Source organism: Xiphophorus maculatus, chromosome 8, assembly GCF_002775205.1.
Source record: "Xiphophorus maculatus strain JP 163 A chromosome 8, X_maculatus-5.0-male, whole genome shotgun sequence".
In the NCBI taxonomy this organism is placed as follows: domain Eukaryota; kingdom Metazoa; phylum Chordata; class Actinopteri; order Cyprinodontiformes; family Poeciliidae; genus Xiphophorus; species Xiphophorus maculatus.
In genome coordinates this window covers 16736696-16759857 of record NC_036450.1, presented here as the reverse complement: position 1 = coordinate 16759857, position 23162 = coordinate 16736696, and the positions used below count along the sequence as shown (strand labels likewise).

At 41.8% G+C, this 23162-nt stretch overlaps 1 protein-coding gene across 5 annotated transcripts; it reads left to right on the top strand.

The window, feature by feature from the left end:
- Window positions 1-950: 950 nt before the first annotated feature.
- On the top strand, window positions 951-21470 carry prag1 (PEAK1 related, kinase-activating pseudokinase 1). Of its 5 annotated transcripts, none has more exons than XM_023338445.1 (8): window positions 951-1707; window positions 2143-2238; window positions 2365-2410; window positions 4188-4525; window positions 4611-6337; window positions 13530-13675; window positions 14590-15356; window positions 18940-21470. In XM_023338445.1, the coding sequence occupies exons 4-8, from the start codon at window positions 4265-4267 to the stop codon at window positions 20098-20100; spliced, it is 4062 nt and encodes a 1353-aa protein (XP_023194213.1). In that variant the 5' UTR covers window positions 951-1707; window positions 2143-2238; window positions 2365-2410; window positions 4188-4264; the 3' UTR covers window positions 20101-21470. The 5 variants fall into 5 exon arrangements, with proteins under 5 accessions (XP_023194213.1, XP_023194211.1, XP_023194212.1 ...); XM_023338443.1 differs by having other exon boundaries at window positions 4184-4525; XM_023338444.1 differs by lacking the exon at window positions 2365-2410 and having other exon boundaries at window positions 4184-4525.
- Window positions 21471-23162: the final 1692 nt, after the last annotated feature.

Here is a 23162-nt window from a genome sequence, read left to right as displayed (position 1 = left end):
GGATCCAGTCTCTGTTGTGCTACTTATGCTGATTGTCTCAGCTCTGCTATAAATCTTTAAGCAACGTCCAGGAAACCGGCGTTACTGTGTCCAATCGATTTATGCGCGTCGAATCGGACCGTACGCAAGAAAGCAGACTGCATGGGATCTTTGATTTTGTAGGGTTAGGAGATCTAAAGGGTTATGTTTTTTTCTAACCCTTTTAACACTCAAAAATGATGAAAACAGATCTTTAAACAATGCTTTGTAAAAGTATTCATATGGGTAGAGTTTTTTTCAGGTTTTATCACCAACAAATTCTAAGGGTTTCCATAGCTTTTATGAACACCAAGCAAGACAAACTTATATAGAGTTTAAAAGCAGATTTGGGTTACAAAACAGTATCCAAGCTTTGAACATCTCCTGGAGCATTGTCTATCATCTGAAAATAGAAAGAGTCTGGCATCCAGTTAATCAGGAAGATCATGAAAAAGCCAGCAAAAATGTGGAAGACTGTGCTATGGTCATATAAAGCTAAACTTTGTGACATAAAACTTGCAATGCATGTCATCCTGAACCCAGGGGAGTTAGGCAGAGCTGATGAAAACATGGATGGGGCAAAACACAGGGCTCTTCTGGAGGAAAAACTGCTGCAGCGAAACAGTCCTGAACACCTGAACATACATCCAGAGCAACAAGAATATGGCATATATAAAAGCTCATTTGTTTGCTTGAATGGCCTTGTCAAAGTCTAGACCTAATTCAACCTGAGGATCTGTAGCCAGAAAATGGAAAATGATGCTCTCCATCCTATCTGCGTGAGCTAGAGCTGTTCTGGAACGAAATCTCACTCTGGGTGTGCAAACTTGGTAGACACATACCCTCAAAAAAAAAAAAAAGACTTGAAGCTGCGATTGCATTTTAATTCAGTGACAAATAAGGTGCATCAATACTTTTGCATTGCACTCAGTCGTTGTATCACAATCAAAGTCAAATGTCTAATCTCTGCAGATGACTGGTTCTCCCGCGTTTGTCCCTCCCCGAGTTCTGCCTCTCCCTTTTGCTGACCGTAATGGAGACCAGCAGGGGGTCCAGACTGGCTCTGAAGCGGTGGCAGCGTTCCTCCCCATCACTGTCACCCAGAAACAGGAGCAGTCCCGGGGGAAAGAGGGGCACTTCAAATTCTGCCCACTTCAAAGAGCCCTCTGACCAAGATTGATTGCCTGCAGGAGAAACAAAACAAAACTTAAACGGATACATTATGGTTGTATTAGATTTCCTCAACAGTCTAAATTTTCCGTCTGTAATATTTTAAGTAACCTGGTTGCGTGCTGAACATTAATGACAGCAAAGCAACGCAGGAGGTTTAACGAGGATCGGTGAGTGTGGCCGCTTGCCAGACTGCATGGCTGGTTGAAGGAGCTCCTCCCACCTTCTTCTGCTCTCCCCCGGACGCTGCAGCAGAGGACTTCAGCTGTTCTCTAGCAGCATTTCACCTCTGCACAGATTAGCGACAGCAGCAGCACCAGAGGCATGCAGGGCAGGAGAGCAAGCCAGCCCGTAGCAACGCACTCTACCCCGGCTCTGTAGCCGCAGGGAAACCCGTAAGGACACTGGAAAATCAAAGGACCATTTATCATTGGACACGTTTTCTCTTATTTTTTATTTTATTTTTATTTTCTCACGGTAAAGCTTTTTGTGTTGCCAGGGAGGAGAAAGTCCGAGCAGGTAAGCAGCAGCCAGCAGACAATATAACCTTGAGCGCTCGATTATGTTGCAGCTGCATTTTGTTTATTTATTTATTTGTTTTTGCTCGTTTATTTCCTCCAGTATACCTGGCTTACTGAACCACACTCTTTATTCTGCTTTGATTTGATGTGATAAAGATGAAGACAAAAAAAAAAAACGTATCAAAAATTTTCTGTTCTAAGTAATGAGAAGGGGGGCTAATTTACCAATTTCCTCGTTGGTAAAACAAAGCAATTTTTTCTAAAACCTCATTTTTCAGAACCTTAACACGTGTAGTGTGTTCATCGCATACCTAAGAGAAATTTAGTCAGATACTGAATAGATAAAGACAGCTCAGAGTTGGAAGTTTTTGAGAAGTTTTGGCGGACCCCCCCCCCCCCCCCCCTCTCTCTCTCTCTCTCTGACTATAAGCAGAAGAACAGGTTGCGCGCCCCCTCCCTCCCTTTTCTTGGTGAATGAAGGGGCTGCTGTGTGGGTGAGCAGGCGTGACGAATGCAGCGCCCGTTCAAAGTGAGTGTGTGCACACACTGCCGTGACCTGGTTATCAGACTGGAACATAGACAAATGGACGTCCAATTATTGTGATCATGTATGATTGATGAATGAATGACTAGACTGTTTTTTTGTTTTTTTCAGATTGTGATGTCCAATTAAACTTCTTGGACACTGCAGCACATAGACTGTAAGGCTCAGAAAATGACCCCCAGGGTCTAGTGCATGCATGATTTCTGGTGCAGACAGATTTATTATTTAGATAAGGTGTAACTTTACCTGTTTTTAGAGCGTTACTGTAAGACACCTCACTGCCACATCTTGTTTTTAAAGTGCACACATTTAGCTTAGAGCAATGCATACAATGCAAGACCCGAAACCCTCATGAGGAATGAGGATGATCACTTCAAGGTTCATAATGTCTGCCGCAGGTTGCACCAAAAGCTTTAAATTCCACATCCACCCTCCAGCCAGTGACTCCTGACATACTAGCGAAAAATTTACTTTTTTTTTTTTTTTTGACTCAGGGCTTGTTGCAAGGCTGGTATTTTGTTTTTCTCCGTTTCTGTGTGTGCTTTATACGAGGAAGTGAGAAATGCTGGACCTTGAGCTTGAGAAGGTGTGGGGAATAAGGGGTCTATCATTGATCAAAGAAGGACCGACCACGGTCAACAAGCAGCAGGAACACCATTCGTTAACGTTTTAGTCTTGTGTGGCTGCATTTCAGACAACTTGTAAGAGATTGTCAAGTCCAGAACGCCCGCTAGGTCTATCAGCTCTTTGTGATAGTGTTCTGAAAACATTTGAGTCTCTAGACAGCCATCTCATCGCATGACTAGTGGACAACACCACGAGATCTTGGGCAATGCTCTGCTTCCTCTGTTGTCGCAGGAACGGTTAAACAAACAGTGAGCTGGTGGGTGCTTTCCTGCTCAGACTAAGTCAGAAAGAACAAAGAAAATGTAAACAGGCATTATCTTTACCAACAGAGAAACTCCTTATGACTACTATAGGATTAGTAGATCTCAAGATTGTTCTGCTGGTGCCGTAATATCATTTTTTAAAAATCACAAAACACTTAACTGTATTATTTTAACATGTATTACTTTTTATGTAAATGTGCATTAAATGCATTTTTACAGCTTTCTTTCAGAAAGGTCTTGCTTATTGCCTCCCTTACTCAAATATTCAGCATCTGAATAATGAGCTGATGTTGGCATGAGTTGTGATAGCACCTTGTTGAGAAGTTCTTGTACTGTGTTAAGATCATTAAAAGACCCCCCGTTACAAAAAGACAAACAAGTCCTCTGAAATGTTCTTCTTCGCCTCACTGTCAGACCAGTCAAACAGGACATGACCAGTCAGAAGGAGGGGGTGTGTGGCTCCGTTTTGTTTGTTAGCAAGGGAGGACGCATGTGGATTTGGAGGGGTGGGTGTGTGTTGTTGCACATTGGCGGGGGAAGGGAGCTTGTTCTGGGTGTAAGATTCACCCTAGTGAGACTTGTGCCTTTAGACATTCCTGACATTCCGACCTCTGGGATGTTTGAGGCTCCTCCGTCTTCTTCTTGCTTGTCGGGGGGCTACTGAGGACTCTTTGTAGGGCTTTCATGTTACTGGGCTCACTTCGGCAAGCCTTTTGGTTGAATGGAGACCACATGCCCTCTAATTTAGGAGGCCATGGGAACATATAGCATAGCACATATTTGGTCATCTTGAGTTACATCTCGGGATGACCCTTAAGTTCTTATGGCTTGGCTGTCGTGGTGCTTCTTTCAGTGAATTTCTTTTATCACTGGAGTCTTTGTTCTAAACCTGACATTTAGACTTTTTTTGTAAACTTGAAGCGTTATTAGCTACAAAATGTAAAGAATGAGCTGATAGTTTGTTCTGGCACTCAAAATAAAAACTATCTAATTTGATCTCTTGGTTAATTATGTTTCTTTCTTCCACCATCTTCTCCTAGCCAGCCATGAGAGCTTATCATCTGTCCGGAAGATTCCTTCGCCACCTCCTCTGACCAAATCCGACTCTCAGCAAACCAAAGATGTCAGCCTGTGGTGACTTTGCAGAACACGTGTGGAAACCTGGCTCTTGCAAGAACTGCTTCCACCCGCTCAGTGCACACAAGACTCGCGTCTCTGATGACAACGTCCCGCCAGCTTGTTTGAAGAGCAGCTTGGGAGGTGATGAGGAGGGTGGAGTGACTGCACCTTCGCCCTACAGCAAGCCGACCATTGCTGTCAAACCCACCATGATGAGCTTTGACACAAGTGAGATGAAAGATGTGAATATGAACATAGAACAGGTGAGCTTCTTAAATGATTGCCTGTACTTCGCTTTCTGACTTTTTTTTCCTGGCTTTTAATGAGGTCTCATTTTTTTTGGAGCAGGACAACCCAAAGAGTCCAAGTGAGCGAATGGGTCTAAAGAAGCTCCAAAACATGTCACCACTCTACATTGATGATAATAATGGTTGCAACAAGGCCCATAAAGAGGCGGGTCTTCCAAGCCCTAATGCCAAGATTGACTACAACAGCTGCCTCTCCTTGTCCCCCAGTATCCTGCCCAAAGACTCTCTCTTCATTAGTAATGTTTATGTCAGCCAGGAGGAAGGAAGAGGTTCAAAGAGTTTCAAGAAAAATGCCAATGGAGACTCATGCTGGCAGCAGAATAATGCACCAGTTATTGGACCAAAGAGCACTTACAATGAAAGGAGTAATTTTAGGGAGTCCAGTGAATCAACAGTGGAGATCCCTTTGTCAGTGGATGGTGTTCCTTCTGAACATACCACAGTTCATCACAACCCTTTATGCAGTAGTGGCATCAACACAAAAATGCCCAGCACTTCCACTGCCTACACCACAGTTTCAAGTGTGGAATCTACAAATCACATTAGTCCAACATCCCTCAGTCCCATTCCTGCTCTGTCTAAACAGAACAGCTTCTCAGACTCTCCTTCTTCCTATCACAGCAGTACTGATTCCCTTCCTGGGCCTGATGGATCAGTAGAACAACAGAATGGGCTCGGGATACACCAAAGTCCATCAGCCACAGGTAGCCCAGAGTCAACTCCAAGCTCTCCAAGTGTTCAGGAAGACTCTGAACCAATATACGCTGAAAGCACCAAGAGGAAGCCTAAGCCACTAGGAAATGGACTGCTTTCCTGTCCCGAGTCCCAAAACCAGATTAAGCAATCCAAGTCCTCGGAGTCTGAACGTTCTGGAGAGAGTCAGCGCGCCACCATCACCGTAATGGCTGCTCACACAGAGAACAACAGAACTTTTTTCCTAAGCAGCCCAGATTCAGGTGTTGGCACCCAGTGCCACTTTAGCCCTACAGCATGCAAAGATCCCAGTAGCCCAGCCTTCCGTTGGCCCAGTCCCAGCTACAGTGCACCTTCTCTTGGCAGAGAACCTTCTTTGTCCCCCAACCTGCACCCAAAGCCCCAGTCTAGCCCACCCATTCCTCCCAAGAGAAGTTCTCGCTCCCCAAAACTAGGTACCTCTAGCCTTTCACCATCCATGTCTTCTCCGATCCTCCTTCCTGAATTCCCTAAACTTGGCACATCTAGCCTCTCGGCATCCTTGTCCTCCCCTATCCCGCTCCCAGAACTCCCCATGCTCTTCCTCGTCTCTGCGAGAGAAGGACACTTCAAGGGCCCCACAGACAACCAGTGTGCAACATCCGAACGCTTGCACAAGTCCAGCCACCACAGCCCTGGCTGGAACTGCCGCATTGAGGAAGAAGAAGAGGAGGAGGAAGACCAGAAAGGGATGGAGAAGAAGAAGAAGCAAGTTGCCGCTAGTTTGGGAATAACCTCCCAGGGGACTGGACCCATCAATGGTGCTGCTGTCTGGAAGGAGGCCAATGACTGTAAGATCCACAGCAGTCCCCCTCCGATGACAGAGCCAGGCACGGCCCCCCCGGCTGCCTCCAACAATGATGCCTGTCAGCGGGAAACCGAGGGCACCAGCACAGAGGAGGAGGGCAAGCATAACGAGAGCATGCCGACCAAGCAACCGTTGCATGGAGGCTCGACAGAGCTGCTGGCAGAGGGGAAAGGAGTTCCCAACCTTGACCTCAACCCACCACCTCCCCCACCTAAAAAACTGCACAGGTAAGAATAACAAAGATCTTGTTTGGATTTATGCTCTGGGTCAATAACATTCAAACTAGAATGCCCAAACAAATGGCGTCTTATTTTTTATTAAATTTCGTAAATCCAAAAGCAATATAATTAGCTGATTCACCTTTTAAAAAAAAAGTATAATGTTGACTGGCAAGTAGAAGTCAGCAGAGGCAGAATGGAGTGAAAACTATAAAGATAATGACTTTAATGTTTAAAGTACAATTTTAGATGTTTGTACTCCGAAAATAATCTGTACTTTTAGGAAAATTTGGGTTTTCCATTCCTCAAACTTTTGTTGCAGTATAAACAGTCTTTATCCACATGGAGGGCAAATTGCATCAAAAACTCAGACATCTTAAGCAGCAGTGAGTCTAAATTATTATTTACATTCAGACAGCGGCATTATCGAAAATCCGCTAGCTGTTTAAACACAATTTGGATGTCATTGCCTATTTGAGCCCATTTTATTCCACTCTGGCATGCACAAGTCTAGAAAATGGTCTTAACAGATAATTTAGCCCTTTCCCCATGCAGTAGGTCTAAATTCAGATATGGGATTTGCTCCCATGTCTGGTGTGTATATATAGCTGCATTGCTGCTACAGTGCACACTCTCACTTCTTGCATTTAAATGCACCTTACTGCAGTCATCTCCATGTGAAACCTTCAGTGCCTTCTCCTTTCATAGCATCATTATTCAGCCTTGAATTGGCCTCCATTCTGACGCTGTGTGATCATTCAAACCATTGGGGCATAATCCTCAATGCATGCCTTGTTCTGTTCCTACTGGTATTGTGACTTCTTCAGTTCTAATTAATGCACAAAATAGGCCTGCTGGATAGTCCACTGCTGTGTCACGTTGCTATAAACTGTTTTGGCTACTGAACAATACGTCTCATTGTCAAATAAACTGGCTTTTTATTCTTTCTTTGTTGTTCATCATACACAGACAAAGCTTTTTTTAAAAACATTTGTTTACAGCCTTTCAATATTAACCAACATATTTGCACTGTAGCCACACTTCATGTTCGTGAAGTCCACATCTGTTTTTTTTCCACTTAACATTTGTAATTTTGCCCAGCTACCACGTGAATAAGAATACATTCTGCAGTCTGAGTCAGCAATCCACAGCAGAAAAAGAGAAGGGGCCGTCAGTTTGGTATTTAAAAGAGATGATTCCCCTAAAATAGACTTTTCTTTGTCTGGGCTGGTGAAGATGAGGTGTAACTCACCTCCTACCAACTTTCTTTTAATAATAAGTTTTGTCCACTTGAATCAGACACACCAAAAGTCTGCTATTGTCAAAAATGGCTGATCAGGTTCTGTGGAGAAGAGGGAGGAAGGAGGAGGAATATCATTTTGACCTTTAAAGCAGCAATTATAAAAGGGCACAAGTTAATACAAATTAATAGGAACTGTTGCAAATACATTACTAGCCACTTTGAATTTCTTGAACTGCTTTATCATAGATTCAACAAGGTGTTGGAAACCTTTTTTTAGAGCCTTTGGTCCCATCTTGGCATGATGGCAATACACGGTTGCTGCAGGTTTGTTGGATCATCCATGATACAAATCTCTTGTTCCAACACACCTTAGTGGTGCTCTTTTCGATTGAGATCTGGTGATTGGTGAAGCTGAAGTATAGGGGACTCCACAAGATGTTCAAGAACCCAGTTTGAAATAATTTGAGCTTTATGACAGAGGGCATAAAACCTCCCACCAATCTGCTTTAGGGTTCATGTGCTTTCAGAAATGCTATTCTGCCAACCTTGAGGGTAGCAACCTTGAAATCAAAGGCATTTTTGCACACACAACTGCCTCTCTGTGAATATTTTCTCTCTTTCTTTTTTTTTTTATACCATTTCTTTCTGACCCTGAGAAATGACTGCGCATGTAAATCCCACCTGGTCAGCAGTTTCTGAAACGTACAGACCTGCCCATCTTGGCAATAGTAATTCTACATTCTAAGTGACTTAAATGTGCCACCATCCTCATTCTGGTGCTTGATTTTAACTTCAACAGCCTATCTTCACCACTAAATATCAAAAGGCATGAGTTGCTGCCACAAGCAATTGAAGAGCTTTGCCAAATAAAGTGATTGTGGAATGTAGTTTGGGTTATTTTATATCTTAGTGTTTCAGTATCCATTATGATTTCTAGTTTGAAGTGTTCCACACTTGATGTCATTCTTGATTATTGTTGGTCAGCAGAAAAAAAACTATTCAAATATTTCAATTTGAAATATTTAACAGTCTTAACTATACATTATGTAGCTTGGTGCACACCAATATAATTGATATTTTTTCAGTTTTCCCCCCCCCAAGTAAAAAAAATATAATAAAACTATAAATAAACTGTCACAAGATCCAAAATGCAAAAAGGCATCGCAATTTCTTCAATGTATCTGATAATAGATGCATTACCCTAACATAAAATGTTACTGTACTAAGTACATTCAATTTTGAGATATTGACATTTATGAAGTCCCTCTAATCATTAACATCGCTTAAGTATATTTGAAGATTTCTTCTTATTCTCTACCATTTTGTAATTTTAAATTTGATCTTTTAAATTTGGTGAGCATATTGGCAACATATTCTATTAGATCTAAATGCTTTTTAAATCAAATAAAATGGACAGATTTTTCACCTGGGTAGATCTTGTGTTACAGTTTTGAGAAACATAAAACATTTTGATTTATAAGTCTGCAGGATTCATAAATAGTTGACCACATTTACATAGGAAACTGAGAACAGATGATGCACCAGCTTCTTGAAGGAGTGTCCCATTTCTCAGTGGGATATCTAACCCCCCTACCTGAATTAAGTGCCAATGAATACAGAGAGGTGTGAGAATGGCCTTAGGACATGGAAATAATATTCAGCCTTTACTTTGGTTAAATAACAAGGGTGTTTATCAGAACAATAAATCATAGAATATCATTTTTGTCTTTTTATATTATTTTTTTTCAAATTTTATTGGCAGAAGTTGTATTAATATTTGTTTAATGAATGGAAAAAACCACCACACAAAGTCACGTGTACATTCTGTCTTGTGAGGGAACATTTTGATTCTCTGAATCATTTAAAAGCCACAGATGGCTTGAAGAATCTGCCTCCCAGAGTCTTTTATCATGGTTGCAAATGGCACATTGTTGTCTTTTTTTATCTATTATATCCAGCACCGTACTGCATAGTGAGTCAGACTAAGACGACTGTGTTTGTACCTGTGCCCTATGTCCTAAGTAGTTTTAATAACAAAGAAGGTGTGTCAGCTGGCCATTGATTGCTGCCATGAGGCGGGGCTTAAGTGAGCAGATTGTTGCCCCTGGCAGCTCCCAAACTGTTCCCGCTTGGATATCAATTACAACCAGTAGAAGTAGAATTTATAGACCAGCCTCCTGGTTTCAAGTCCACTGAGTTGGACTTGGGTTTGAGCTGCTTCCTACTCAGTAAACACATGTTCCAAGATGCTCTGCCCCTCCCTTCACAGAGCCACCCTTGTTTTATGTGTTATTTTTTTTCTGCAGCACAACAGATAGCATCCTGTTGGTGCCGGACACACTTAAAGTTTACTCCACACTGGTAGCTGAACAAGAGAATGCTAAATATAAGAAACAAGGGCTTATATTCCACACATCTAACGGATGCAGTTGCTTTTCCTGCTGAGACACTTTAAATATCCTCATGACTCGTGTGGAACCAGAGTTGTGTTACTACACATGACAGGGCTTTAGAGAGCCACCAGTCTGATCCAGGGACCAATTTTGTGTGCCTGCCGACCCGGCAAGGACCTCTGCTTCGGCAGCATGAGGTAAGCACCTGATAGCTGATTTTTTTTTTTCTTATGTTTTACAGTTAGAGATGGAAATTTACAGGACTTTTTTTATGAGCAGTCTCATGATGGGAAATGGTGATGTTCTTGTGGTTCAGTATTGGCTTTAAAAAAAACCCCAAAAAAAACTCTACACTAAACCACCTTTTTCCAGAAGCATCTGCATTTTCACACCTTTATCAACAGGTTGGTTACCAAAGTAGAAGTGCTGCTTTGACTTTTGTTTTCACAACCTTCATGTGTGTTAAGGTAGCTGTAAGTTGAAGAAAACTTGAAAGGTAACATAGGTACTTTTGCACTTATAGATGAGAAGTGACAAAGGAAATGTACAGAAAAGCCTTAGAGTGCCGTTAAAAAGTAGACGTTTGACTGAGGGGGGCGATAACAAGCCAGACTGGAGCCATGTACAAAAGATAACATGGATTTGTGTCAAACATTAATGGGTCTTTGGTTTATATGACTAGATAGCCATAGTAACTCTACTACAGTCAAAGCAAAGAAACAATCGGTTTCTTTCTTCTCTGGACTATATTGTAATGTACGGGAATTCCACAACAAGGGTAAAATGTAATCCAACACAGAAGATAATAAACTTCGTAATTCAAGATTAAAATTGATAGCAGAACAAAACAAAGTTCAATACTGATTAAGCATTTGAACTGAACAATCTTAGTGTTTAAGTATCACTGCAGAAGCAACGCTTTGCCTCTTATGGTAGGTTTTGTTTGGAATCTGCCTATCCCTACTTCAAGCTGTCAAGCCAAAACCTCAACACAGTGGTGCAGGAAAAGCAATGTTAGAATTCACAGAATCTTTTATTTTTTATCGTCCTTCTTTTGTGCTTGTGATTCTGCCTATCTTGGGCCATGATGCATTATTATAACAGCTCTTATTTTGCAGCTGTGGAAATAATATTTGTGTTTGTATTTTAATTGAAAGCAATCAGGTCATGTTCTACATTTTTACCTTAGGTTTTTATATTACTATTGTTGTCCCTGAAACCATTATAATTTTACTCAAGGCTGGCCTACTCTGAGAATCTCAAACCAGCCCTTGGATAGATCATACAAATCTCCAATGTATATAAATTTAAGATTATTATTCTAATATAAAATCCTTAGTTAATTACTGTTTGTTAGGGGATGGTGGGATATTAGAAAATGATTCAATTATGTTGTGACAAATCCACATTTGGTGCAAATGTGCTTCCAACTCTCAGTGATCTTTAGTATCATGGTACATCCAATAGACTGGATATGTTATTGCCATGCAAAGTCAGTTCAACATATCATGCAGGCAATTTGTGTTTTAATAACAGATGAGTTGCTGAACTTTTGCGCACTTTACCAAATGTGAGGAACGTGCTTCTTTGATGGTGTCACGTCATTTGTTTTACCACAAATAGGGCCTCTAATTTCAATACAGGAAGTGAAACCAGTTGACTGAGTCACAACAACACCATGGCTCCTGCTTTAGTCTGTCTCTCCTTTAACCCAGAAGGCTAGCTGCAGCCAGCTGCATGTAACTCCACTCTGGTCTGTTTTTAAAGTCAAGCAGCCTCCTGTTGCCCTGCTTTTTTTAAAGACGTCAGGACTCGGTGTGTGTAAACAGACGGAGGCTGCCATGCACCGTAAGGGTATCTGTTGATATTTAGAGTCTGTGTGGCTTCTGGGTTGATAAGTGGAGACACCTCGCTTGACAAGTTTATCACAGTACTTCATGCCGGCAGGAAGGATGATTAAATCTATGGAGAGGAAATGGGCAGTAGGATGTTTAGGCTAAAAGTGAGCATTCCATTCGTGGGAATGAACGTGAAATCCACCGGCAAACCGGAACGTTTTGAGAATACTTATCAATCTTTGCACATGTTTGTACACAGCAAAGAATGACGATTTTTTTTCATGCATGTTTTGAATACAAATTTGCTCAGCTTGAGAGATAAATGCAGAGACACACTCATGGACTTGCAATCCGTACATTCATTACCATTTGTCCCGTGCCTCAGCACTTCCCCTGCCTTTCATCACACCTCTTTTGTCTACAAAACGACAGCGGATCCTCTAGCTAGCACACTGGCCACTGAGCGAATACCTCACCCTTTGTCTCCCCCAGTGCACTCAACTCCTCCTGTCCTCCTCTTCTGTTTGTTCTGCTGATTTATGTAGGAATTGAAGTCATGGAGGAGTCATTTTGAAATGACAGAGAGGAACGATTATGATAAAGGAGAGGAACGGGTTCTAGCCCTCCACCCCTCCAGCCATTTAGGTGTATAATGAGACGAGTGAATGGCTGTCAGTCGGCCTAATTGGTCAGCTTCTGGATTAAAACTCCGCTCATGGAGCCTTTTCGTTGGCATTGTGAGAGGCCATCATGTCAGTCAGGAAGTAAAAAGGAGGAAGGAAATGCTTCTCCCTCAAATATGAAAAGGAATAAGTCTTACTGTTTTAAAGATTTGGGTGGTGTTTTATGTCATACTTGCGATTATGAACCAAAAGCTCTGTATCTACAAGGTTGAATGTTTTCCCACAAAAACCAGAGCTTTTTATGGGTATTTTATGTGCAATGTACATGGTAAATGGCTTGTACTTAGTGCTTCATTCACACACACACATCCATACGCTGATGGTGGCAAGCAGAGTGGCCACAGCTGTGAAGAAGGAAAATGTGGCTGGCTTTCAGAGTTTTTTATAATTTTTGTTTGTTTTGTTTTTACAAACAAAAATCTGCAAAATATTTGCATTAGCATTGAGCCACTTTTACTCTGGTACACCTAAAAAAAATTCCAGTACAACCCATTGTCTTCTTGCTTATGTTTCTTTTAATTAATTGTAAAATTGCCTTTCATTTTTCTCATGCAATGAGATGCTTCATGTTTAGAATGTCAGGACATTGCAAGCATCACTTTTGTTTTTGAAGTCTACTTGTGGCCGAGGTTCCAGAGCTTCAACTAGTCACACGCTGCAGTTTTTATAAGTTTGTAAACACCTTATTCCTGAGGATCATTCTGTTTCAGCAATAAATAAGCTCAGAATAAAGAAGTGTACCTCACTATGAGGAAGTGGAACTACTCCTGACCATTTAAAGTAAAAACAAATGTACTCTTTTGCCTAGATTTATCAGCACCAAAACACAGATTTAAAAAAAAACAACAAAAAAACAGCCAAGAGGAAGTGAATCGGTTCCACATTTACAAACGGTCACATCAAAACATTACTATTTCTTCAGCAAAAGTGCAGATACTGTGGTCGGCCTTCCTGACAGTTTCCCCTAACCAATCATTTTGAAATTAGTTCACAAGCATTTTTTTTTTCCCTTGTTACTTTAATTTGCTACGTTGTCTCTTATAGGGTGAGTGGTAAGATGAGCGGCAGCACTGTGGAGTTGAACTGCAGCAGCCAGGGAGGGTCAGCAGAGAGCCCCGTGTCGTCTGTTCGGAGCCTGGGCAGCATTAGCCTACCAGCTGCATCCACTGACAACCTGACAGCTGACACCGGTAAGTCAGTCACAACAAATCACGTCCAGCTAAGAGGATTTACTCCAACAGGGACATGCACAGAGAATCCAAAGCATTGTCTCCTGTTTATAGGGGTTAGTTGCATTGCTGCTCCCTCACATTCAACCCACCAAAAGAGGAAATGTTTCGCTGCAAGGTTATGTTTTCCCACTTATCTCTTGCCTTCCTTATTTTGTTATGACTGGGTGTGTTTGAGATTTCTAAAGTCTTCAAACATGTGACGTGGCTCGCACAGTGAGTGGCATTTGTCCTTGGCGTATCGGCTTTAAACCTTGGTGGCTCTCAGACGCTTGTAATTGCTGCAACTTCCTGTGCAATGCTGTTTGAAGAGATAATTATGGACTCTGATAACGAGGAAAAAAAAGGGTTTGGCTACATCCTACAGAGTACGTCTTTTTTTTCTGCCTTTACGCGTCTCCCCTCACTGTGAAAGCAGTTATTGAAGACTGCACAGCGCAATTACCTTGTCGTCTGCCTCCTCGAGTGTAATGCGAAGCCTTTAATTGAATTGAATGGATCATAATCTGGTGGAAGATGTCTTGAGTGTTGACTTGAATCAGAGGTTGTGGAAATTTCCAGCTCTTCTGAGGAAACGAGGTATGTGTTTATAGCTAAGCAGTTAGATAAGGGGGTTGGATGGTCTAACGAGGTTTACAGTAAGAAATATATGAATCAGTCAGATTTAGGCTCTAAGAAATAGGAATAATACTTAGAATTCAGCTTGTTTTCTAGGTTGTCAAGGTATTCCTGGGTGATCTGACAGAACATGTAATTCTTTTTCATTTTTTATTGCAAAGACACTCCAAAAAAAAAATTGGTAATATAAAAAAAAACACTTAATCAGACCAAGATCATACCAGAAGCCACTAATGTAATTTTTTTTTCCTCCTTAGGGTCTCGAGATGCTACGCGAATGTCTTGTTCTTCACCGTTTCCCAGAACTCCTGTAGCATCAGCTCCTGGTTCTCCTCACTTGTCCTCCTTCAGCAGCTTAAGCACCCAACCGCCTCCTCTGCCAGAGAAGAAAATGGTCAACCGCACCGTGTCAGCTCCAGACACCGCCAATGGGAAACCCTTCATCCGAGCCTACCCGCGCTTTCCGTTCGCCGGCTCAGAGAGCAATGTGTGTCGCTCCACTGATGCCGCTTCCCGCACCAGCCTGCCATCGAGTCCTGTTGACCCCCGGCCTGTTTTCTCCTCCAACGAGTCCCTGGAGCGCTGCCACCTCCCTCTGGCTAGGCCCTCGAGGTCCCGGACTCTGGATGAGCAGCAAAAGACCCAGGGGCGATTAGGCGTGCACTGCCGAACCAGCATCACCTGCTTGTCCTCGCCACAGCTTAGCGCGCCCTTTTCGGCCTCAGAAGCCGGCTCGGCGCCAAACCTTGGCTCGAGCATGCAGCTCCAGACTCTTCTGAGCAACATCGACAGCAGGGAAGGGGTGTACTCCAAACTGGGCGGCCTATATGCGGAGTCCCTACGACGCTTGGCCCTGAAATGTGAAGATCACTTTACTCGCTCCCAGAAGAATCCGCTTAGGTTTGACGAGAGCAACTGGTCGCTATTCAGGCTTACTTCCAACAAGCCGAGCTGCAATGCAGGAGATGCTGTGTACTACTCTGCTGCCTGCGCCTCGGACCCCAGGAACTCCTACGCTGTGAAGGTAATCCTTAAATCCTGAAACAAAATAGTATTACTTCTATACGCTTGGTTCAACTGACAACTGAACAGCTAGTGAACTGTCTGAGAATTTACAATGAAAAAGAGTTTTATTTAATTACAAAGCAATCAGAACATAGTTTGCATTTGGGTTGTCCCGATTCGATATTGATATCGGAAATTGGTCCGATATCAACCAAAAAAGGAGTATTGGATTATATCATGCATCCAAAATCTCCGATATAAACCTGCCGACAAAAGCTCTCCGCTCTAGTCTGCCCCAGCATTTCTCTTCTGCAGTGCTTGTATCTTGCATGCAGACCCATTGGATAATAATAAATGGGTCAGTTGTGCGCTTACCTATTGTTGTTGACTATTGTTTTCTGTTCTAGTACTGTGACGTGATCAAGGCATTTTTAACACCACACTACAAAATAAGTAACATAATTACGTATGAGCCATATTGGTGTCGTATTGAGTCAATATTGGTATTGGCCAACAGTGAAAGCTGCAATATTGGTATTGTATCGAAAGTGAAAAAGTCTTATCGCCTGTAATTTGCGAGTTTTTAAAAAAAAATCTTCTTAAATATAAATTTTTTTACACCTTGAAAAGTTTTACTAAATTAGTAACTTAATACAGAAGTTTTCAAACTGTTTTAGCGCCAGAATTAAAAAGAGAACCTCCTACCCCGGCTATCCCCTAGATAGAAACTATGATAATCTTGCCAATAATTAACTAACTTATAATTTTATCATGAAACAAATTAGCAAAAAAAAGGTTTCTTGAGACCTTAATTCAGGCGTGAAAGTTACATGTTTTAACACCCAGCAGCAGAGGGAGTTAGTGATCTGGATCAGTAATGTTTGTCCATGATCTGGTGTTCAGTCTGCAGTGTAGCAAACTCCAAGTAACCACTAACTGAACAAAGTACTTTCACTACTGCTTTGGGTTTTGAAACAAACCACAGCATCGGGATCGATGTTTGCTTGGGGTTAAGAGCTCCATCATCCTGGGTCAGCCTGCAGCAGAGTTAATGTTTCTCAAGAATTAAAAGGAGTCAGATGAGGTGTTTCTGGTATCAGGATACCTAATTCAAGTCACCCTTTGAAGATTTCCTGGACACATTCAACTGAAAAAACATCGGGGAGTTTGAAGACTAAGCTTCCCCCTGCTACTCCTGTGAGAAATGTATATAAGCACAATAAATAGAAGTAAAAGGCAGTCTTGTCTCAGCAGCAATATCTGTCTCATCAATGAATGCTTCTGAGGAAATGCTTAAATAATCTGGTCTCACAGTCTGATGTAGCAATAGGGGACGCTTTAAAGTGGTGAGAAATTCTTTTTTAAAAATTATAATCCTTTTTTATTCACATCAATAGTTTTTGATGTGAATTCAAAGGCTATTGACAAGATTACAGGAAGTTAAAACAGAGAACAATGAATGAAGCATTAGAAAGTTAATTGCTGTGTCGTGCCTATTCACTCCCCTTACCTTAGCAATTGTCTAGTGGGTGTGAATTTATAAAACGGTTTGAGAGTTTAAAGAAAAGCTCTAGAAATGAAAAACATGTGGTTGCAGTGTTGTTGGTCTACAGATGGGATGGTTCCCATTGCTGTTCAAACCTTCAGACCCCAGAAAGTAAACAAGCGGCGAGCAGGGCGTGGATTCAGTCTCACTGATCTTTGTGCTCTAGTCTTTTTTGCAGTACAAAGCAGCAGCTCTTTGTGCTGCATGTGTTACACCACAGGCTAGCCTCCCAGACTGTTGCTTAATATCTCCAGCCACAATTAATCTTTACATTCCAGAAAGGATTTACAGTCAGACAAACCACTGTTGTCAAGGCCACCCCTCACACACACACACGCACACACAATGCAGCATGAGAGCATCCTTCAGAACTGCTGATGATATATATTTCTGCAGCCACTTTGTGTTTAATAGGCTGTCTGTGGTGTTTAATTATTTTTATGTTTCAGACATGTTGATTCTTAAAATCTGTTCCCAATAAATGTTTTTAGGAGAGATTAGCAATCCAACCGTAGCCACAATAAAAAACATTGTTAACATTTTATGAGAATGGTTTTTGGTGGTGTTGAGTGTTTCCCATGACAGTCTTTTATAATACTTAAAGAGATGGTCCAGGATTTTTATTTTTATTTTGTTTTAAAAAATGCGAGCAGTTAATAACTTGCCTATAAAGAAAAAAAATTAGGTTCAAGCTAATGGCTGGTCTGCGGAGGCGAAGACCGAAGCAGACTTCAGTCAACAACGCCGATCTGAAAAACATTGTTGTGGTTTCTACACCATGACCACCATCATGTTTGCACTGAATGATTATTTACAAAGGAGAAGAATATTTTGAACAAAGAAAATTAATCTAGGAGTCAGTGCACCACCAAAATTCTTCCTGTGTGAAACTAACAGAATAGAGATTCTGAAGAGAAACTTCTCTGAAACAACTTCAGTTGCCAGTATTATTTGCGATGCTAAGCTAGTAGCTACTACATAGCTGAAGACCAAAGTGGACTTCAGCAACCTTAAACAATTCCGATCTCAAAATTATTCCGGTTTATTTAATGCTATTTTGTGAACCTTTAAATACTCCATTACGATTGCATTGGGAGGTTTATTAAGAAGCAAAGGGTTATTTACATGTGGAAATGGAGGTTGGAGGCAGTACACCACCAATAGTCTTCCTGTGTGAAATGAATACTGAGAAACGAACATGCAGAGTTTAATAGAAAAGTGAGACAGTGTACAAAAAAACAAATGAACAACAAAATCACCTGGAGTTTAACATGTAACAGCATCGCTTTTACCCCAGCTTTACTATTATGTTAATTGGTTTACATGTTTCATTTTTTATGGTTCACAGGAAGTGGTACATCACCTCCACCCTTCTTTTCTCAAGTAAATAATCATTAGCTTATTTGTTAATCACAACCTAATGGATATACGACAGTTGTTCATAGGTATATTAAACATTGTTTGCTAAAACTGATTTGATTTTTTTTTTCTCTCTGGGCTTCTAAAAGTCTACTTTGGAGACAAGTTTCAACCTTTGGGTCCAAATGTGTATTTAGTGTTAATTCAGTGGTGCTCAAGTCCAGTCCTCGAGAGTTACCATCCTGCAACTTTCAGATGTTTCCCTGCTCCAACACACCTGAATCAAATGAATGGCTTGTTAGCAGGCCTGTTCAGAGCTGATCCTGGTCTGTTTTAGTGAGAATGCATCTAAAAGTTGCAGGATGGTAGGTCTCAAGGGTGCTTCAATTAGAGCACTCCTGCTCTAATTGAAGGTACAGAGCGAAGACTAGCAACCCGTCCAGGGTCTCAACCAATGATTGTAGACTGCAGTCCCCATTCCCCAAAGATAAGCAGAAATAGACAATGAATGACTTCTATAGGTAACCTACTGCAATCAAAATATTGTGTATATATAAATCAAAAACTGGGGGCGGGGGGGTTCTTTTATTTCCATTAACAAATATTTTTTGTTATTATCAAGAACATACGTTTACCTTTTTACATGCAATCTGTTTTTGTCCTTTCTCACTTCTGCCTTATGTTGCTTGCTCCACAGATCTGTAAGAGTTCATCCAATGATGCCAAACAGGGTCATCTCTACGGTCTGACAGTGCAGCAGAGCATCCCTCCTCACTTTAACATCCAGCAGGATTGTGGTCACTTCCTCGCCTGTGTTCCTCAGAGCATGCTGCCTTCAAATGAAGTCTCTCTGCCTGCTGCGCTGGCTCCTACATCACCCCACTGCGCAGCATCTGCTCAGGGTCAGCAAGCAGAGCAAGAGAGAGTGGTGGTCATCACGCCTGAGATTCCCCATCAGACCACTGCTGACTTCGTTCGGGAGTGGGAGGCATTCCATAAGACTCAGCCCGAGGTCTACGAGCGCCGTGTTTGCTTCCTGCTTCTGCAACTCTGCAATGGCCTTGAGCACCTGAAGGAACATGGGGTCACGCACCGTGACCTGTGTTTAGAAAACCTGCTGTTGATCCCTCACCAACAAAGGCCAGCCCACCTAACTCAGCAGAGCGCCGCTGATGGCAGTGCCTGTAACGGTGCAGCTGCTGGAGACGTTCAGCGCCACCTTCCCCGTCTCCTCATCAGCAACTTCGCCAAGGCCAAGCGGCGCTCGTCAGAGGACGCTGCTTCGACGAACGGGGACCCTCGCATCAAGCGTGACCACGCCAGACTGGCGCCCGAGATTGTCTCTGCTGCTCAGTATCGTAAATTTGACGAGTTCCAGGCTGGCATCTTGATCTACGAGCTTCTCCACCTGCCCAACCCATTTGAGGTGAGTCCAGCGCTGAGGGAACAGGACTACCGCTGCGAGGACTTGCCTCCTGTGCCCCCTATATCCATTTACTCCGTGGGCCTCCAGAAGCTCGCACAGCTCCTCCTGCAACCCGACCCCATCAAGCGCATCCACATCCAGGAGGCTAAGCGGATACTACAGAGCCTGCTTTGGGGACCCCGGAAAGACCTGATGGAGCAGCAGTGGGAACGGCACAGGCGAGGCGGGGGCTTTGTTGACGGGTCCCGAAACGAAGGCCTGCTCAACTGGCTGGATGTGAAACGGGCCCTGCTGATGATGAAGTTCGCCGAGCGCTCGCTGGAGCCAGAGAGGAACGCCGAGCTGGAGGACTGGCTGTGCTGTCAGTACTTTTCCACAGCTCACCCTCTGTCTCTCTGCCACACAGCTGAACTGCTCTACTCCCTAAAGTGACAGCTCATGTGTGCGAGCCGCATTAAAATCATGTGTGAACTTGTGAACGTGCGAATGAGAGTCCTAGATAATATCCAGACACTATGCACTGAACTGTGAACCTGATAATGTTACTTCTGCGTGCATGAGAGCCATAAATCAAACCATCTACACACTCTGTGCTGGAGTTTCTTCACCAATGGCAGCCCCCATGAAGACAGGATAAGAGGACCCTAAAGAAGGAGAGATGCACCAATCAAAATTTGGGGCCTAATTTACAAAATCTGTTTTTTTAAAAGGCTTGGACCTGTTGAAAGGGATTTCTCTTAAGACCAGAAAATAGAAGATCAGTATTCTGCCATGAGTGTTTAATCCTTTATATTGGGAGTAAAGGCTACATCTGTTGGTGTGTGTGTGAGTGTGAGGGACAAATTGCTGCAAACCAGGTTTACTGTCATCTGAGAAAAGGGTTACATAGTTAACATTTTCTACCAGCATTAGCATCATATATTGGTGAACAGGCACAGCTGACACTGCTGTTTCCATGGTTATTTATACATAATCTGGGTCCTGACGTTAGCTCTGAGGTTGCCAAAGTTTCCAAATGCAGCATTTTCTACAACAGGTAGAAGTTAAAAGCTTGAAAGGATAAACCACTGCAACTTTGTTGTAACTCAATTAGTGTCCCGGTTATCTGCTCTCTTGCAGCCTAGATGAAACCATATTGTAGAAAGTTTGAACATTCTTCACATCTTTGTTTCCCCTGATTATAGTTACCACGTTGATACAAAGAATGGCTAACTGTGAGATGACTTCCACCAGTAATGACTTCCTCAGAAAATAGTGTGGTCAGCATATCCTGGTATCTTCTGTTGTGGTGTATTCACTGATCAGGCTGGTCATTGGTCAAAGCCGATCAAACTTTCAGCCAACTTTCTAGGTGCATCACTAGAAAAAAGTGATTGACAAAGTACCATTACCAAAGTTTCTTATTTAACATCCTGTGTATTTAATAAATAGATGTGGAGGCACTGTGGAAGCTTATTAACTTATAACCTGATAATGTGTCTGTCTATAACACTTAGTTGTCTAAACATACAGCTCATTTTTCTCCATTTACATCTAGTTTCTTCTCAAAATAAGATGTTGATTGTCAATTTGAACTTGTCGTATCTTCTCCTCCACACTTTTAAGCCGCAGGCACATAGTGCTGTACTGTGAAAGCAACTGGTTACTGGTTTACTGGCCAAAACTATCAAACACACCTGCTTCTGTATTGACTGACAAAGTTTTCCCAAGCCCTACTGCCGGGGAGTCAAACTCCAGTCCTCGAGGGCCGCAGTCCTGCAACTTTTAGATGAGCCTCTGCTGCACCACGCCTGAATGGAATAATTAGGTCATTAGCAAGGCTCTGGAGAACCGATCTACACAAGGAGGAGGAAATTAAGCCATTTCATTCCAGTGTTTTGTACCTGTGGCACATCTAAAAACTGCAGGAAAAAGTGCAAGGACAGTCCTTGAGGACTGGAGTTTGACACCTGTGCCCTACTGACTTCCATCACACATTTAAACGTTTTGACTTTTGTTGAGGTGCCTTTTGTTCTTTGTATGTGTTTCAGTGATTTGAACCAAGTGTAAATATATTTCATTTGTCTTTTGTGAAACTGGCCTTTCACAGAATGTTCCGGTAACAACTTTGTACAGTTATTTGTAAATGATTTTCAAAAGCAAACGTGAGCCCAAGCAGGTCTTAAAAAGCCATGAATATGAACAGCAGGTGTTATTTATGACGTATTTTTGTTTTCCTACGCAAGTCACTGGAAGTTTTTCTGAGTTCACTGTCTTTTTTTTTTTTTATATGTACATTTCCTTTTGTGACTATTGTTGGGTGCAGAAAAAGGCTCAAATGATCTTTTTTCTGTATTTTTTTTATCCCCAATAAAAATATTCAAATAAACTGTTTGGTAAACAGCCTGCATGCAGGTGTTTGCCCACAACTAATTTAAATTTCTAACAAGAAACATGCTCTGAACTAGTGCATAATGGATTTGATTTTCTTTTGTGTGTGTGTGTGTGTGTCTGTTTGTCCTATTTGCATCGCTCAATAAACTGTGCATATATTTTCCCACAGTTATATTCTGTGTTTTGGCACTTTTTGTACGTCTCCAAGTTAATGGATATTTTAAAAATGGGCATTGGTGTAGGAATGTCTGTGGTGCAGCCCCACCTCGTGGTGCTGAAGATTATTGCAACTGAAGAGTATTCTCATACAAACCGTGGCAAAGATCATAATTTTTTACAAATCAGAGCGAAATGATACGTGTAGTACTTTCACAAAGTACCTTAAGATATAAGCTGAATTTTCACTTATTTATTCTGTTTATGCACAATAAAGTGTAAGCAGAGCATCACTTTAGCTGCTACTGGAAGTATAACAAGTAGCAAGAATAGATGCTTAAAACAATGTTTTTATTCAATTTAATATCTTTCTATTGCAGCCATTATGATAATTTAAATAAGTGCGTTTTTGTATATTGTTGCCAATGCTGTTACTTTAATTTTGGCCAACATAATAAACATGCGTCCAACAATGAACTATATTCTGTCAGTGTTGGTAGAAAGTGACTGTGAAAAGCTAATGCAGCTGAGTCATATAAATATGTACATAGCTTTTTTGTTTTATCATAAATTAGAGTTTATAAAGTGAACATTTTAGTTCAGGTCCTCCTTAGAAACAGAATTTTATAAGGGTATGTTTTACACAGACACACATTAAAAAAAAACTATGTAAAAGTTGTATATTAATGACTAAATTGAAGATATGTTCTTGAATTAGTAAAAAGATGCTAAAATTTCTGAATAAAAATTTTAAGGTGAAACAAATGTAAAAAAAAAAAAAAAAAAGTAGCATTTTCACAGTGGAAATGTTTGCTGTTGTGAAAGACGCAGGTGCATCACCCGTTAACCCTTCAACCTATAACAGGTTGGTCGTGTTGAGGAATCTCAATTGGAGTTTGGAGCCTCAGGCCAAAACAGCTCTGCCCTATGCCCCCACCCATGTGTCTCCTCCGTGCTGCCACTGA

What these genes read in the sequence shown, in the direction of transcription:
- prag1 (XM_023338446.1), top strand. Translation starts at nt 4,265, where the DNA reads ATGTCAGCCTGTGGTGACTTTGCAGAACACGTGTGGAAACCTGGCTCT. An exon ending in TGAATATGAACATAGAACAG is followed by an intron (nt 4,526 to 4,610) that starts GTGAGCTTCTTA and finishes TTTTTGGAGCAG; the next exon opens with GACAACCCAAAGAGTCCAAG. An exon ending in CAACCTGACAGCTGACACCG is followed by an intron (nt 13,676 to 14,589) that starts GTAAGTCAGTCA and finishes TTTCCTCCTTAG; the next exon opens with GGTCTCGAGATGCTACGCGA.